Source organism: Mesitornis unicolor, unplaced genomic scaffold (genome assembly GCF_000695765.1).
Source record: "Mesitornis unicolor isolate BGI_N332 unplaced genomic scaffold, ASM69576v1 scaffold10400, whole genome shotgun sequence".
Lineage (NCBI taxonomy): Eukaryota > Metazoa > Chordata > Aves > Mesitornithiformes > Mesitornithidae > Mesitornis > Mesitornis unicolor.
This window is the reverse complement of record NW_010159074.1, coordinates 8253-26737: the sequence shown is the minus strand read 5'-3', so window position 1 is coordinate 26737 and position 18485 is coordinate 8253. Positions and strand designations below refer to the sequence as shown.

At 51.0% G+C, this 18485-nt stretch overlaps 1 protein-coding gene across 1 annotated transcript in view; it reads right to left on the bottom strand.

The window, feature by feature from the left end:
• Positions 1-12815: 12815 nt before the first annotated feature.
• RBM38 (RNA binding motif protein 38) overlaps positions 12816-18485 on the bottom strand; it is a 13446-nt gene continuing 7776 nt past the window's right edge. The window contains exon 3 of the mRNA XM_010185480.1: positions 12816-13212. Coding sequence (XP_010183782.1) covers positions 12912-13212 — 301 coding nt within the window. The 3' untranslated portion in view covers positions 12816-12911. The remainder of the gene's footprint in view (positions 13213-18485) is intronic.

Here is an 18485-nt window from a genome sequence, read left to right as displayed (position 1 = left end):
TTTGGTGTCTTCTGCCAGTGCCCGGTGGAGTTGCTGGTGGGATGGGGGGGGTTTGCATGGAGAGGAGGACAATTTTGTGGTTAAGTGATACGACACTTGGAGGCAGGGAACAGCATCTCATGCAGAGGTTTGAAACAGCCGGCAGACAGAAGGTGGATCAGGGGAGTTTGTAGTTACGTGATGTTTGCTGTAAACCTGGGCTGTAAAAGCCAGGATGCAAACCTGTTCTTAGGACCAAGACGGCTCTGCCAAGCCACTGTGACCTGCAGGAAAGCCCTGACCTGACCTCCACTCTTTGTGTGGGCATAAACAGTCCTGGAGCACATGAGAAGGAGAGGTGGACTCATGGCTGATCTGCTGGTATCCACAAAAACGAGTCCCAAATCCACAGAGCCAAAAAAAAAGTAACCCAGGAGGATTTCTCCTGGATTTTACCTTGCACTTTTGCAGGACTTTGCAGTGCTTCAAGTCTGATATGGAACAATAAGCAGCCCAGGTCCACTGAGTCTCAAACCTTATATTGTTTTCTGTCTGGTCTCCAGGGCAGATCCATCTTTCTATGTGGCTGGCCAGGCTCATGGGGGGTCATGAGCAGCATCTCCCCTGCCAGGACCAGCAGGCTGGGAAGAGGAGGGGTGTGCTTTCCTGCCTGGAGCCATGGTGGCCCCAGAAACTCATGGATTTCAGGGGACTGGCCAGAAAGGACAAGGGCTTGGTGCAGAGGATGGATGTTTCATGGTGCAACAATTTCTGGAGGTCTGGTCTATAATTCTCATTGTGTAAAAATGCCTGATTTCAGAGTTTGCTTGAAAAGCAAGTGCGGGATGGAGAGATGATAGTTTCTGCCTGATTAGGGATTCATGTTTTTAATTGTGCATCCATGATGTGATGTCATGCCCAAAAAATCTAACCCCTACAGAAACTCATTTCAAAATGAGTAACTGCACCGTTTTTCAGTCACCGTCTAAAAAGGCTGTTTCAGTATTGCTGAAACTTCCCTTCTCCCCAGCCTCTCTTCACCACAATACAATATTCTGATGCAAGTGATGGGGCTTTTGGACTCTGATAGCATTTTGCTGTTTTCTCATGAAGATCCTTCTGCCGCCCCGCAGAGCTCCTTGAAGGTGCACAGGCTCCACTGCCCCACACTCTTCCTCCTGGAAGGAGGATGGGAGCTTGAGGCGATGGGGCTCTGCACGAATCATCTCTGGCAATGGACTCTTGCAGCGGTTTTATCTGCTTGCTGGGCTGAAAACCATGACCTCAGCCATTGGAAGCGCTCTGCAGTGAAATGCGTTTAAATAGCAATAGCAGAACTGCTGGAGTCATTTATACATCTGAACCAGCAAAGGTGTTAATTTGTCTCAGGGGCAAAAACCAAAAAAGAATCCTGTGAAACTTCTAGACACTTTGCTGGGTTTTTCTGCTCTTAGGCCTGTGCCCTGTGCTCGTGCATCGCTGTGTGGGGGAGAAAGCCTGGCACAGAGAGGACGCTTCTGCTGGTAATGGGAAAGGCAGCGTCTGGTCCAGCTGTCGGGGGGCTTTAGCTTGGAAAGAAACCTTCATTAATCAGCTCACTTGGTAGCATTTTTACAGCAACATAAAAGGTGCCTGGAATTATTTGTTAGTCACCAAGCAAATGTTTGCTGAAATGGTCCGGAAACTGCTTACAAAGTCTCCACTAACAAAAGTGTGGAAAACTTATAAACCTCCACATGCCCTCCCCTCCCCAGAGGGAACCCAGGCCCAGGGCTGGAATGAGAGATGGAGATGGAGATGGAGATGGAGATGGAGATGGAGATGGAGATGAGGATGGAGATGAAGCCTCCTCCTGCAGGAGCTGCAGGGTTCACCCAGGGCTGGAGTGGGGAGAAGCTCATTTGTTATGCAAATGTCTGCTTGAACCTGGCAGAGACAGTGGAAAGCTCTTGAATTATTTTAAGCAGAGGACAAAAGTTCTTTCCCTCCCCCTTATATCTTGGATCCTTGTGAAAACAAAACAAAGCAGAAACCTCTGTGTGAACCATCTGACAATGATCAGCACTCGGCTTTCCTGGCAGGAGCAGGGCAGCCAGACATACACAGGCGCATGGAAATAAAACAATTAAGAAAAAAGCTATATTGGAAGTGGCTGGGCTTTATTTTGTCTTGATGACAGCACGAACTGATCATCCTCCAGCCTTATCTCCATGAGCATCAGGGCCAGGCTGAGGGGCTGTCCCGGACTCACCAGCAGAGACGCGACCCCGCTGCCTACCTGGGGGGCAAGGGCTGTGGCTCAGCCCAGGAGGGGGCAGGGAGTGGCTATTTTGGATGCTGCAAGTGAAGCACTTGCGGGCCAAAAGTTCAAGTTGGCAGCTTGGCTGATGCAGAAAAGCCACCCGTGCATGGCAGCGAGCTTCCTGCACTGGTTCGTTTCTCCCAGCGGGCACCGGCTGCGGCTTTGCATGAGCAGATGTGCATTGCACGGCTGCTAAGAAAATCCTGTTGGTATTTACATAGCATAGAGGGGGCAAAGCAGAGCCTTTCCCACATGGACAGCAGGACGTGAGCTGCTGAACCTGTGCCCAGTGCTCCCAGAGGGAGGGATTGGCACTGGCCTCCTCCTCCCAGAAGCTGCAGGAAAAACTTGATTTCCAGCCAGATTGCACCTCTTCGGAGTATTTTTTTCCCCTGAACCAAGTTCTCCCCCAGCCTCAGCATCCCTGTGCCCCCACACTGTGCAAAAGCCCAGGGGAGCAGCTGAGCTCTGGCATGCAGAGGACTGGTTAAACTGGGGATAAACTGCCTTTTAAAAAGCAGCTTCAGATGGTCCATCGCCCTGTGTTGGCACTTAGGCGGCCACTGGCTGCTCCCCAGCTGGGGCAACCGTGAGCCACACAGGTCCCCAGGGATTTGCTGGTGACGCTGAGAGAGGTGAGCGAGGCCATGGAGGCTGGGAAAAACCCTCAGCAAACCCAAACAACCCCTCCAGAGCCCCAGCCAGTCTGGCAGAATCCAGTTCAAGCTGGAGTAGGCTCAGTGTCAGCTTGCACCCTAGGATCCCACCAGCACCCAGGGCCTCCCTGCGAGCTCCCCGCTCGCCTTGTTCCCGGCACGGCTCTCTCCTGCAGGGGAACCAAAGGTGCTTGTCCATTATGTGTGGCACTGGCCGCTGAGCTCAGCTGCTTTTACCAGTCATGTCATGAATACAAGAATTATCATCATGAAAAAGGCTAAGCGTGGTGTGCCACATACCCGGCCTCGGAGCCAAGCTGCGACCGGCCGAGACTGAAGGTGACCCTGAGCTGGGGGCTTTGTGACCACCTCCTCCAATGCACTCTGCAGTACCGTGGGGCAGAGCTAACAGGGGAGTTTCCTTGAGAGGTGATGGCAGCAGGACTTCCCCAGTAATCCCAGTCTGTCTCTGTCAGGCTGCCTGCTACCAGCCAGGTGGGTGTCAGTCACAGTGAAAGGAGCTTGGGTTTGCAGTATGCAATGGACCGCATTTTTCTCTCTTTATAAAATGCTTTATGTCCTTAGTGCCACGTCTGTGCTGCAAATTCTTCACTGCAATTCCTCACTGCTTAAAACCAGTTGTTCTCATGGGCATTTTTGAAATCGTTAGGAAAAAACTGTGTGGGCATTACAGTGTTTGTTTTCTTTGGTGAATATTTTTACTCTTGTTTTCCATTTGAAAAAAAAGGAAATACTAAGATATTAATTGAGCCTTTAAATATGACATACTAATAGCTGCACAAAACTAAACACAAAACTACGGAGAGCTGGAGTATGTGCTCGAAATCTTTCATGATGTGTGCTTGGCAGCACTGATAGAGCCCAGGGACCAGGGCCAGGGCACTGCACTGGGCAGCTGGTACCGGAGGAGTTAAACTGGGATCAGCCTTCCAGGAGGGAGCTGGGGCTGGGCCTGGGGCTGGAGCTGGAGCTGGAGCTGGCCTACCAGAGGAGGATGTTGGCATCAGCTCCCTCAGTCTTCCCCATGGCACCCAGCCTCAGAGAGCAGCTGGTGTGCCCCAGCATGGCACACACCAGCCCTGGCACAGCATGCACCAGCCCACAGCATCGCCAGGCAGTGGCGAAGGCAGAGAGGGGGATGTAAACTTTATTCCCCATTGTTTTTCAGTGTTGGAGAGGAGCTGCGAAGGGAGCTGCGCCCTCCTCCAGCTCCCTGGCCTGTCGCTGGGACTCTCTTCTTTTGTTCCCTTGCCCAGGGACTTGGCCAAGCAATGTTCAGACCGAGCCAAAGCAGAGATGACCGAGAGCGCGCAGTGTTTCCTGCTGTGCGCCAGGGATGGGGGCCCTGCAGCGGGGCTCTGTGGGAGCACCCAAAAGGAGAGCACCCTTTGCTCTGCAGCCCTTGCTGTGGCACATCATGCTTGGTGCTGGGCCACCCAGGGAGCACGATGCTTGGGGACAGGACCAGCTCTGTGCATGTCCTGCTTTGGTTTTTGGGAACCCATCCTTCCCTCAGAGTTGTTCAGGCCTGAAGTTAGGGAGGGAGGATGGGGGACAGTGGATGGTGCCGTGTGGGAAGTGCGGTGGCACAGGCCCTGGCAAATGTCATGCTGAGCTATTTTAAAAGTTTTATCTTGCTGCCCTCTGACAAAAATGTGCTTTAGAGCAGAGCTTATCGGGTGCAGTTTGGCACATGGAGGCTGGTGAGGGGGCAACCGAGTTTATCCCCTTGAGCTGGGGGTGGGTGATGCAGAGCAAGCGAGCTGGTGGTGGACTGGTGGGTGCTGGCAGTGCAGCAGCAGTGGGTGCTGGTGGTGCAGCGGTGGGTGCTGGGTGGGTGCTGCTGGCTCAGTGGTGGATGCGTGCTGCAGGAGATGGGCATGAATGGGCCCAAGCCCAACCTAGTCAACCCGACTGGCAGCTCCCCAAGGGGGCAGATAAAAACCAGTATCTGAACCACAATCCCAGCCCAGGTCTAAATTTGGGAGCGCCAGACTTCGCTCAGCTCCCAGCTTCCTGATATCACCCAGCCCACGGGGCAGCCAAGGACAGATATTGGCTGGGACCTTCTCTACCTCCAGTTTCTAAACTGGATCATCCTAAACCAGACAATTTATCAGACTAAAGACTCTGCCTAACCTTTCCCCATGGTTATGCCCCCGGGGCATCAACTGCAAAGCAAGCTGAGGGTGTGTGCTCTGTGTTTACCACCATCCACCAGCTCCTGTGGTGCAAAGGGGTGCTGGGCTGGGGGGACACTGCAGACAACCCACCCCGAGGTGAGGACAACTCTCCAAACACTCCAACCAGCACCGCCCCCCACCACTGCAACGCTGGGGCTGGTGTGAGTTATCACCCTGGCCCTCTGGGCTGCTGGGGCTGGAGATTAGGGAGCTGCTCCTTATCGGCCCCTGGCCCCGCACCCGAACCCGCACCCGCGGGGCTCCTCTTTCACTCTTACTCACTGCAGAAATGAGTAATCCTGTTGTAACCGTCACACGGCAATGCTCTCGGGCTGTGCCGGGTTGGCTTGGGATCAGGTTTTTTTTTTTGAAGCATCTCAGCACCCAAACCTGTAGCAACCCGGACACCTTGCAGACACTCGCAGGAGCTGGGACTTGCACGGACAAAGCCCACCACGTCTGATGGCAATGGAAAGGGGAAGCCCTGTGCGTCTGTGTGGGTGTGTGCAAGAGGGGGAGAGGGAAACCGGGGTCCTCGTTGTGCCGACAGTCACACAGAGACTCCCACACAGATCCCCAAACTCACTTCAGTTCAGTGTCTGAGCCTGGGCCCATCTCCTGTGTCTGTCCGTCCGTCTGTCCATCCAAGCAGGTCTCATCCTTCCCCCAGCCTCCTCCTGCAGCGTGCCAGGATGCTCTGCACAGAAACTATTTCTGGCAACCTAGACAGCAGCTACAAGAAAACATTCATGCACTCTTCAGCTGCACTAGGCACATGACCTGGACAGTGCCAATGGTATAATCATTTGGATCCAATCTACTATTATTTTTCCTGCAGGCTCTGTCTTGACTGGGTGGCTGCAAAGTGGCTCTGGGGCTGGGGCTGCATGCCTGCCCATGGCAGTGCCCAGCTGGGGCACCCTGGCAGCATTTACCCAACTCCATGGGCTATATTTGGTGGGTTTTTTTTCCATTCAAGCCCGTGCAGAGCTGCTGGCAGGGCTGAAGCTGTTGTCCAGATTGCAGAGGCCCAAAGTATCTGTATTCTGGACTGAGACTGAAGCGCCTATGGTTGGCTGATTGCAGAGAGCACACGGGAATGCAGACAGACAGACAGACACAGGCCAAGCGCCTGAGCACGTATGGCAGCCGAGACAGGAGGATGGGGGATGCTGCTGGGCACTGCTCAGCCCAGGGCCCCCTCCCGCAGGAGCCAGGGATGACCCCAGGCCGTGTGTGTCCATCTCCCAGCCGCGGTTCTCCCTCCAGCATGCGATTTTTTTTACTATTTTTTCCAGCCTGCTGAAACATCAACACAGTCCAGGAGAAGGTTTGGACCCAGACCAGCTCATGCTCATCCCAACAACGCTGGGCACAGCTCTAGAGCTGGGTCCCAAGCCCACAGCAAACCCTTCCCACTTCACCCCCACCAGCAACGGCTGCGTCTTACTGGGACACAGATGGCATTTCCAGCCCTGTGTAAATTGGCAACATGGTCCCAGGTTTACTTGAAGGCCAGGGCGGCAGTAGGCGGTGGGGCTCCTGCAAAGCCTCACTCAGCTCTTGAGGTGCTCCAGGGTGGGCTCAGCAAACGGGAGCCTGGACAAGGAAACACCAACACCAGCACACATTGGGAGCTGAGCCCAGCACAGTTCATGGACCTCCAGCCTGAAAGGCCTGAGCACCTATAAACCAGTCCTACCGCCATTAAATTGGTTATATTATATTGCTGCTATGTTAGGCTCCTCATTTTAAATTAAGTTCTCACCTAAACTTCATTTGGCATCTCCAGCAGTCAGGATTTATGAAATAAAAGTTAAAATATCAGTCAAAAATAAGGCATTCAAATACATTCGTTCACACACACACGAATAGACATATTGATATAAAATGTGCTCATACATACATGTTTCTAATCAGATCTACATATTCTATCAACATATAAATATAGTATAGTTGTTCTTTTACATATAAAATTCACTGGAAACAGGAAACCAAATTAGTTTAGCTTATAAAATGGCATGAAAAAGGATTGGACATGGGTTTTGGAGAGTTTTTCTTCCCCTGAGGGCTCATTTCACTATGTTTATGTCCAAAACCTGCTAATTTTAAAGTCAGCTCACAGAAAACTAATGGTATGCTTGATTTATTTAATTTCACTTTCATTTTTGCAAAGCTGAGGCTTTGCAAAGCTCACGTTTTCCCTGCTGTGTTAGCATGTAAGCAGCTCCCACAAAGGCAACTGGCTCATGACACAGGAGAGAAAGCAAAAGACGCTTGGTACCTGCATGCCCATGCTGAGTGCCTGGTATTTATCTACAGGCAGAGATTAAATGGGAACCACTCAAGTGTGCTTAGTCCAATTTTGAAAGATCTTTTGAGTGTTAAACATGTAATAAGATGCTTAGGGCTATTTTCAAACCAAGACATGTTCCTGGCTGAGGTACAAAAGGCCATGCTCTCCAGCTTTACGTGGGTAAATGGTTTTAGAAATCGGCTCCTGGGACTTGGGGGGCTCATCGAGTCAATAGGACGTAATGATCGGGCTGTCTGAGCCCATCCAGAAATGGGAGCTTAGTGCCTCTCTAGAGGAAATGGCCTCGAGTTGTGTCATGGGAGGTTTAGGTTGGATATTAGCAAAAAATTCATCATTGAAAGGGTTATCAGGCACTGGAAGGGGCTGCCCAGGGAAGTGGTGGAGTCACCATCCCTGGGAGGATTTAAAAGATGGGGAGATGAGGTGCTTAGAGACATGGTTTAGTGGTGGACAGGTTATGGTTGGACTTGATGATCTTAAAGGTCTTTTCCAACCAAATGATCCTATTGTAATTATATATTCAAATTGTATATGTTTAAATATATATTTATACAAATATGTAAGCAGATGTATTTAGGGCTCTTGGGAGAAAAGCATGTACACCCTGTGCTCATGGGCAGCGCTGTGCCCAGTCCCTCTGCAAGCAAACCCCCACACCACAGTGGCCTTGCCCTTGCCCCACCCCAGCCGTGGGTTTAGTGGCTGAGGCCAGGCACAGCCTCTGGTCACCAGGGAGGTACTGTGCCTTGAGTGCCCAGTTTCACCTTAAAACATTGTAGCACTTTCAGAACAACAGCCTCTGACATCTTCCATCTCTGACACCTCCATCTCTGACACCTCCATCTCTGATGTCTCCATCTCTGACATCTTCGATCTCAGACCTTTCCATCTCCAACTTCTCTGTCTCCAGCCTCGCCATCACCGCTATCAGCCTTTGAGCATGGGCACACAGTTAATATATCTGAGCCTTTAATTGGTCTCCTGCACAACATGGTCTTATCTGATCCATTGTCCCTCTCACTGTACCTCATCACACCTCTCTGTTTCCAGGTTTGTGCTGCTGATGTCAGTGAAAGGATAAACCCACAGTTAATTCAGCTTTAGTTTTAGGTACAAATCTGCCCAATAACGTTCCTGGCTGCGTGGTCCCACACAATGAGTGAGGTGGTTTTACCTGGGGAGGTGGATTTACAAACCCTCTGCTTTTATCTCATGCGAGGTCCCACTTTTTTTATTATTTATGTATCTAAAACTATACAAAAAATAGTGGAGGGAAAAAAGAAAACACAAATCTCATTGCTAAAAACATCAATAAGAGTGGAGGGGGCTGCTGGCCTGGGGTGCTGATGCTGGGACCACTGGGGCTGGAGAAGCCCCGTCGTCACCATAATCTAAAATAAAATTACTGTACAGATGGAGAAACAGGTGTTACAATCTTATTTCCTGATGCTTTGTTAGCGTCACAGGAAGAACCCATGTCACTGGTACTCAAGGGAAATTTATTTATTCCCCGCACTCTCTGTAATTTTGGGAAGTTTTCCGCAGCCCTCGGGAGCACAGGCTGGCACGGGTGCAGCGGTATCAGCAGCCACAGGTCTATCGGGCTGAGCAGAAGCTTTTCCAGGAACTATCGAGTGAAACACATGACCGTGCTCCGGCCGAAGGGCGATACGTGACAGGCATTCACCAGGCTCCCGGCAAGTCAGTTGACTTTGTTATTCAAACTATTTTAGTGATGAGTTTTAATCCCAGGCTTAAGTTTTTATTTTCTTTTTTTTTTTTCCTTTTTTCCCCTTTCTTTTTTTCTCTCTGAACAAGGGAATCTCTACGCTGGCAGGATTCAGAGAGGCACAAAGGAGGGAAAAACAAGTTTCAGCCAGAAGAGATAAAAAAATGAAAAAAAAAAGGGATGCTGTTAGCATTTCATGTATGTGAGGGGGTAAAAACATTTTGCTGTGAACTTTATTTTAAAGGGTAAGTGCCAACAGCAGCCAGTGACTGTGCAAGTAAATCCTGTGCTCAGCCTTTTCCTCTCAGCCATAAAGTTGTGGTGCTGGGGCTCCTCAGCTGCAGGAGCTGGGCTGCAGGGCTGGCAGTGCTCCTAGTGCCCCCACAGTGCCCCTCAGTGTCCCCAGCCCTCCCTCCTGGGATGGCCACTGGCTGGGGGTGCCACTGCAGAGCCCCAGACCTCACTGGAGACCTGTGGGGGTCCCCAAGTGCCTCAGTCAAATAATCGGGGTTGATCGGGGTGAGCGCTGCAGAGACGTGGGCTCAGTGACCCCCTGCCTCTGGTGATGCCAGGCTCGTCCAAGCCATGGCCAGGACCCCAGCACTAGTATTTGTGGTGATGCAAAGGGGTTGCACATGCTCCAGCCCACACAAGTCAAAGTTCACCCTGACAGCCCTGCTGTGATGATTTCCTATGAAAGAAAGATTTGAATTTGTGATGCAAACGACCAGGCGTGTGGGCACAGCAGCTGGGTGGTGGCCTGGGCCTGGTCAGCCACCAACGTGGCCATGTTGCTGTGCCCAAGCTGAGGGCCAGACCCCATGGGTGCTCCCACCCCTGGTACCTGTGCCATGTAGATGCAGCTGCCAGGACTGCCCCCACCAGCGCCATCCAGGCCTCACGGCTCCGGGATGCTCCATCAAACAACTCATAAAAAATAAATAAACATTAAAAAAATATCTGCTTTTAAGCAACTGCAAAGTGATTTAAGTACTTGTCCTGTGCTACTCTGGTCAGTCAGGAGCCACGCAGCCACTGCCTCTCATCCACACTGCATTTAGCTTGTCCCTTCAACACAGCCACCCATCGGGCCTAGCACTGGACCAAGGATGTGGCTGGGCTTCCCTCTGGAGGTCACAGGCTCCCCTTGCTACCTGTCATCCCAGCCCACTTCCACCTGGGAAGCTAGACAGCAGATTTCAGTATTATCCTGCCCAGGCACAGTTTCACAGCTGGGTTTTTGCAAACAGGAAAGCAGCAGGTTGGGCTGTTGGTTTGATGTGGTTTTTTCTCAAAATGAACCTGGAGCAAAACTGAGTGGGATCCAGGGATGGCATTCAGCAGTGGCAGGCTGGGTGCAGGGCAAAGGAGGTGTGATGCTGTTCAGTGCGGCCTGCGCTCTTGCTGCCTGGCAGTTTTGGCTTCCTTTCAGGAAATTAGTGTCAGCCAAATGGAAAATCATTGCTCTTTTCACTTTGAAGTGCACCGGACACTTTTTTTTTTTTTTCAATGACAGACTAATCTTTGGAGGCCTCAGTCTTCCTATTGACCTGGAGAGACATGGGTCCTTGGTGAAGACAAAAGCTGACATTCAGCCACTGCCTGAGGACGGGCGCTGCAACACAGCTCGGCACCCTCACCCGCCTCCGAAATCCTCCCCTCCTTCCTCCTTGGAAAGACTCATGACAGGGAGAAAGAAGAATTGCTGAATAATCTCTGGCCCCGATAGTACTTCAAAGGCAGGCTTCTTGGGCCAAGCTGCGCTCCTCGCCAGCACCGTGCTGGATGCAGCGCTCAGCTCTCGCTCCTTTGGCAGTCCCATGGCCATATCCAGAAACTAATTACTTAAAAAGGAAATAAATGTCACCCACACAGTTGTAAGCAAAATCCTGGCCAAGACGAAGAGCCTCACCAGGATCTGCATTCTCACGCAATATAAGCAAGGGAGAAATGAGCTGTTTCCATTCATTGAGATGGGCTGTTTACTCTGAGGCCTACTGATGACATTAGACATGCCCACTGTGTGCCTTTAAGCTTACCAGGGCAGTTGATCAGGCACAGTGCTGAACTGCCTCCACTTCCATCCTATGGCACCCTCTTCCTCAGGATGACTTTAGGAATCCCCCACCACCTTCTGAGCAGCAACATACACTGGTGCCAAAGATGCAGGGACTTCCTGGCACCGCTTCTGCTGTAACCTTTACAGAGATGAACTAGATAACTAGCACATTGAAACAGAATAATCTTATTTACTTTTGAAAGCTGATATTTACAGTTTGTAATGGTCAAAATCTGCGAACCAAATTTCTAAAGCAAGTTGGTGAGGGGAAAGTCGAGGGGTTCAAAAACCCCAAGGGGCCAAGAGCTACAGGTGACTGGGGACATGCAGAGTGAGCAGCAGCACACAGGGGACACTGTGAGGGATGCCTGTACCCACGTGACGCTGGGTCAGGATGCAAGCAGGGGCTCTTGCAGGCTCTGCTGCACTGCAGTACACGTGTCCCCAGCCCACCCTAGTGCGTCCAGTGTAGCCAGATCAGGCCCATTGGAAAGGCCTCCCTCAGGGACTCCAGCCAAGCAAACATGGTACCATGCAGAACCAAATAATTTTAGAAGTTAAAATAGTTTATTGCTGTTCTTTGTAGAAATGCACTTAACTTACATCATCTGTTCTCTTCCTTTATTTGGCTGTTGGATTATCGGCGTAAAAAGGTTACATTTACTCATTTGTTCAATGACTTAACACCTTTTCCTCTTTTGCTCCACTCATGATATTCTCCTAAGCTTTGCTGGCCAACAGCCTCAAATCTCTTTTACATAAATACTGTAAGTGTCTCCATAGGTTGCAGCATTGTAACAAAAGATCTACTAAAGTAGACAAAATGTTCGGTATTCATGGTTGGGTTTTTTTGCATTTAAAAATATACCTAAATTTGAGATAATCTTAACAGAGTAACAATTACAATAAGAAAATAGTACAGTGCGTTGACTAAAGGAATATTCTGCTCTCCTTCAAGCCAATATTCCCTTTTGCATGTTGAAGTGATTCAGCAATTACTTAAGAACTTTTACCTACATACAATAATTTAGTAAAATGAGAATTAAACAAGGCAGATACTTACTACTATTCTTCTGTCTGCAATTCACAGCTCATGCGAATAAAATCGCAATAAATATTAAAAAATAGTTTTTCTTTTGTTTGTTTTTTTTTTCTGTAAGGCATCTCTGAGTATTACAAAGTTTTTGTACAACCAAAAAATAAGATTGCTTTTTTCCACGTTCTCCGAGTACCTCTGTACCTCAACAGTAATTAAGAGGATTGCAGGTTTGATGAGGAGGGGAGGGCTGATGGGGTAGGGCTGGAAAGACGACCACGGGTGATGGAAGCAGACCACGATGTGTGCAAGAAATCTGTCATTTTCCTGTGAAACATTTCAGTCACTTTCAGAACATCTTCAAGACAGTATCTGTCCAGATTGAAAAAAATAAACTTACCAGAAGTCCATTTCCGTGAGCACAGTCAGACTGTAAGGGCCTGGGTTTGCCCTTAACACGATAAATAGCTTAGGTTTCGCTATGCACCTACGTGAAGGGGATAAAGAGGCAGGGTGGGGTTTTTTTTTCCTTTGTTTTGTTTCTTTTATTGTTTTTTTTTGTTGCTGTCCCAGTCGTATCCTCCCACTGTAAAAGATTGTCCTGGGCAGTGAAGGCGCGGGCAGGGCCCTCACTGCATGCGGTCGGGCTGGAGCTGTTGGGGCTGGTACTGCACGAAAGCGGTGGCAGGCGCCGCGGGGGTGCTGGCGGTGAGGGGGGGCTGGACGGCGCCCGTGTAGCCGTACCCCACGAACCCGGCAGCGGGGGAGGCAGCGTAGGGGTACTGGTCGTAGGCAGCTGTGGTGTACTGGGAATAGGCTTGGCTGGCGGCGGTGTAGTCGATGTAGGGAGATGTGATGGACTGCACCGGGGTGGGGATCACCACGCTGGGCTGGATGATGGCTTGGGGGTAAACATAGTGAGGCGTGAGTCTGCGGAGGCAAAAAAAAGAGGGTCAGCAGGGGGCTGGGCTCCCTCCAGCCTGCACGTCCCCCTCCTTCCCCCCAAATTCATGTGCGTCAGCCACAGGAACGGTGCCCAGCAGTGCTGCCCTCAAGCGAGGGGTGCTGCTCGGGGTGGAAGGCATGAAAAGCAGAACACTCCTACACCCCAAGTGTGGAAGTAGTGCAAGGTGAAGCATGGACTGCAAGAACGGACACACACCCTGGTCTCCAGGTCTTGTATCTTCCACCATTCAGGCTGCTGGTCCCCGAAATAATCTCCCTGCATGGCCACGATGCAGTCCCTGCCTGGCTGACTCGTCGTATCTCCCTGTTCCCCACATGTCCTGCCTGTCCCTGCCAGCCTTGCTGCATTTGTACCCTCCAGGTACCTGCTCCCCTTCACCGCCCAAACCCTCATGGAGGCTCCTGAGGACCCAGATCGCCCCAGGGGCAGTTTCTGGGACCAGGGACACCACGTCACTCCTCTGCTCACCCCATCAGGACAGCGTTCCACCAGGGACAACCACTGTCCCCAGGCACAGCAGAGGGCCTTCCAGCTTGCCAGCTGTTACCAGTTACTACACATTTAAGCTGGTGTTTCCATAACACTGGATGTTTAGGGCAATGCTACAGGGTGTTTGTTGTAAAATATGAGATACTAATTCTGGTTTTCTTCCCTTCAGTAACACTCCTCAGCAGCCCCTGGCCCAGCAGTGATGCTCGGGTACCCGTAAGCTTTTACATCCCAGCCCCCTGCATTTCCTCTGTCCTTTTGACACAGATCCTAAAGCACTGCTTTCCACCAGCTGGTTTGCCCCTGCCCCAAGGGAGTCGTGCTGCTGAAAGGAGTTTAACAACGCCACAGTCAATTAAAGTCCATAGACTGAAAGATCCTGGAGGTGATGAACATAGGATTGCTCACTGATTTGCTAAAAACTGATAATGAGGAGGAAATAAAAGAACGAAAAAAAAGCAGCAAAATTAAAGGGTTATATTTTCTAAAGGGCCCACAAGAAGTCAGGCCTCAAACAAGAGCAAAAACTCTGCAAACCTGATGGTTTGGGTCTATCCACACAAACTGTCATGGGCAGACAAAAACAGGCGCTTGAAGTGCAAACAGCATTGGTCTGCACAGCCCTCGGCACCAGAGAGCTCCACTGCACACAGGCTTGACAGATTTGGGGCTTGTTTAAGAAACTGGGGTGTGCAGACTGTCACCAGCAAACAGTTGACCACAGAAAGATCACAGCCATGTGTGCCAGAAAGTGCATGCCGTGGAAATGGTCCCCTGGGCCGGCTGCTTGCTGAACCACATAAGGCACCAGCAGGATCCAAAAGCCATCCTGCAGAGAGCTCCTGCCACCCTGCCCCCAAACCCAGCTCGTTTTGGCAAACAGAGAAAGAAAAAACAAGGTAAAATGCTGCTAAGAGGTTATGCAGATTCAAATATTTTGGGGATTTTTGTGTGGATGTGTGTGACAGCACATTTTTAAACACAACCACTCTTAAAAGCCTCCCACAGGCTTTTCACAAGACACAGGATATATGTGCCCAAACTGCTCAGTAAAGCCGAGCCCAGCTGCTCGGGGAGAGGACACCTTGCCCACTTGTCTGTCTGATCTGGACAGAGGGCCCAGCAGCCTCCTCCCACCACCCAGCCACGGGACCCTGTGCTCTGGTGCTTCCTGGGGACTCGCAGCCAAGGACTGGAAACTTCTGCTGGATGGGTCCCTGCCTGCCCTCGCTCCACCCAAGCACCCGTCCCAGGTCTCAGCCACCACCCACAATGTTCTGGGGCACCCACAATGTTCCGGGGTGCACCTGGGGCTGGTCACCCCCATCCAGCAGTTACGGAGCTGTTCTCATTTTCCACAACCAGCACTGGATGGTTTAACCCACTCTTCAGGCAGGAGAAAGGCTTCATGCAAACAAGTGCTCATCCGAACCGAGTTTCCTCTCCTCTTCCCCCTCACATATGCACTCTGTTTTTTCTTGAGGCAATTTGCATGATAAGAGAATGATTGCTCTCCTTCCCCAACACAGCAACGCTGCCTCCAAAATAAGGGTCCTTAGACAGAAGAAACCCCAGCGAGGAGGATGGATGGTGAAGAGCAGCACCTCAACCTTAGGCTGGGCTGATAGGTGCAAGACCATCTCCAGAGGCCAGAGCCATCCCTGGTGCCGTGCAGAGAGAGGGACCTCACAGCCCTTCAGCCCACAAAGGTACCATACCCAGTATCACCCCATGACTAACAAAAATGGGACAAAGTGGCAGAAATTCACTGAATCACTTAACTCTGATCTAAACTGGAGGGCTTACGCACCAGTTCGGACAAAGAGTTTTGTTTCAAATAATAGAGGTGCAATACTCTGCAGAGGCAGTCCCAAGCCTTGGCCCATGCAACCACTGGGGCGAGACGAGTGGACTCTATGCACGCCTCTTGCTCCACCCCCTCGTAAATTGGCAGCTTGGACAACAGCCTGCACCCCAGACTGGTGAGGGATGCTCTGGCTGCCTCTTGCTTCTCTGTACATGTGTCCCACCACGGGGCTTCCTGCTACTCCAGAGCTTGGCAAAGTTAAAACCACCCCACAAACACAACAAAAAACACAAATGCACAATCCTCATGCTCAAGACTCACTAAAGAACACCCACCAGCAGGAGCACAAGAGGGGCCTGCACTTTTCCTGCACACAGGTGTTCGGCCTGCGCCTGCAAAATGAGCAGGAGGGCGGTCTGAGAGCAACCCAGCCTGAGCATCATCCTGCTGGAGCAGCTCCGCAGCCACCTCCCAATGTCTCCTGCCAGCACCCAACGGCTCCTTGGAGCCAGCACACCTCGTGCAGAGGACATGGCCACGTGCAGGGCCACTGGGGTGAGCGCATGCTCCCAACTCCACACATCAGCTTTGCTTTCACGCACGCAGCTCCTCCATCGCAGCTCCCACGGTGTGCTCCAGAGGCAGCAAATTCACAACATCCTGCACTACCTTTTTTGCTCAGCAAGGAAAAATTCCAGCTCTTCAATGCTACTTTGAATAAAAAGCACCATTAGCTAAGAAGACAGTAAGTATTCCTGTACTCTGTTTCCAGAAATCCATCCCAGCCCAACACGTACACAAGTGCACATCACACACCACAGTTTACTAAAAGATCAGCAACTCCAGAATCTGCTTCTAAGTAAAAGGGAAGGTTCTTTTGGTCTGTGGGGTTTTAATAATTTAGCCAGAAATTTATATCATGATATACAGTTTGGACTTCTGAATTAGGTGGACAGATGGCAACTCATCAATCAAAACAAAACACACAATCCAAGGTAAGGTCACTTTGATGACTTGCAGCTACAAACCAAACCAAACCAGTGCAGTAGGATGAAGTTCTCTGCTAGCTACGTTTAGCATCCACAAAAGATCTTAAAACATCTCCCCCCTTTCATAATTTCTGAAGATCTTTCAGGAGAAAAGAAATAAAAAAAGCTCTTTTAGAGTTCTTTTTCTAGAAATCAGCAAACTCTAATCTGAATTTCTACAGAATGAGTCACATCTGTGTTTAAAGATGCCTTTCCCTTCCTCCCTGCAGCTTTCCTCCCTCCCCCACAACAGGCCCTGCCAGCCAGAAGAGAACTTCATCCAGAATACACACAATGTGATTAACAAACGTCAACCAAGTGATCAGCCATCGCCACCACATGTCAAAGTCATCCCGTGAGGAGCAGACGCACGAGATGCTCATGGCATTACAATTAATCGCGGGCAAAGGCCATAAAACGCAACAAGTATGGTCAAACCTAAGTCTAGAGCCGGCAGCGGCCGCAGGAGGGACTCGGGATGGCCATCACGGTGCAGGATGCCAGCCAGGACCGCCACTCTAGCCCACGTTCCTAACTACGTGGCACGGCGCCACGCTGCCCCAGCAGCCAAAATTGAAAGACACAGAACAAAAGAGATGGTTACAGAGCCACTGGCAGCGTAGACATGGGCTCAGCTTCTGCTTTTGCTGTGCAAAACACTAAGGGCAGAACAAAAGCAGCCCGGTTTTGGTGTGGTCCTGAGTGGAGATGTTCCAACGCATCAGGTGAGGCTTGCGGCTGCCAGCGCCCGCGGCTCCTGGGAGGTGCTGCCTGCTGGAAGAACACACTTTTTAAAACCACCATCACCCACTGCTCCCCTCCGCACAGGCAGGTCTGCGGGGGTGAGATGCAGGGCAGGGGGGCTGGTGGGCAGCCGCAGCCCCAGGGGCAGCCAGGAAGAAAGGGCACGTCAGATGGCCATGTGTTCCACACCTCTTCCCAAGCGGCAAGGAAGAATGAGCTAACGAGTCCTTCTCTCTCATTAGCAGCTCTATCTGGCAGAGCTCATCCCGGAGGTACTTTATAGATTTAAATATTTTATATCAGATTTACACTGAAAATGTGTTTTAGCTGCACTCTCATTTTTCCCCCCCCGCAGGGCTTCCTACACATGAGCTATGAGCAGCTTCTGCAAGCTGTGTGGGTCTGGGAAAGCAGCGAGCAGGCGCTCCTGATCCACTTGGTCTCTGCCAGCCATGCTGGGAGCTGCTTTTGGTGCTTCTGGAGAGGTGGGAGACAACTGCAACCCTCCTTCTGATGGGACACAGCATCACACAGACACTTGGGAAACAAGGAGGGGCACAGGGCTCTTGGCAGCCTCACAGAGATCAGCACACAAATGCCACTGCCACGACCAGCCTTTTATTCCTCAAAGAATAAAAGAAACAGAGCCCTTTGTGTCTGCCAGTGAAGGCACAAATTCTGGCATCTGACCCCAGGAATTTGGCGTCCATTTCCACTAGAGTTGACCCATTAGCTGCTACAGGGACACCCACGCTGTCACAGCACGTGACGGCTGGGGATGCTGGGATGCAGTTGGTAGGGGGTACTGCAGAAAGAGCTGAGCACAGCCATCCACAACACCACCACAAACACCACCTCTGGTAAAGTAACACCTCCAACCACAGCCTGGATGATAGATCTGAAGATGCCTTTTGAAGGGGGTTCATGAGTTTAAGAACACCAGACAGCAGCTGCTCTGGGAAACGCACCCCAGCACCACCACGGAAAGAAGCAGCAGTCCAGGAGCTCTGTGCTGGCGTTAGCAGTGCCAAAACATCACCACAGAGCTGGCGATGCTCGGACACATCGTGATGTAACTCACACCAAGAACATCATTCCTGAAGGACGCTCCCAAGCCCACAAGCACTCACCACGTGGAGCCACGTTAAGTAAACCTGTGTGGAACAGT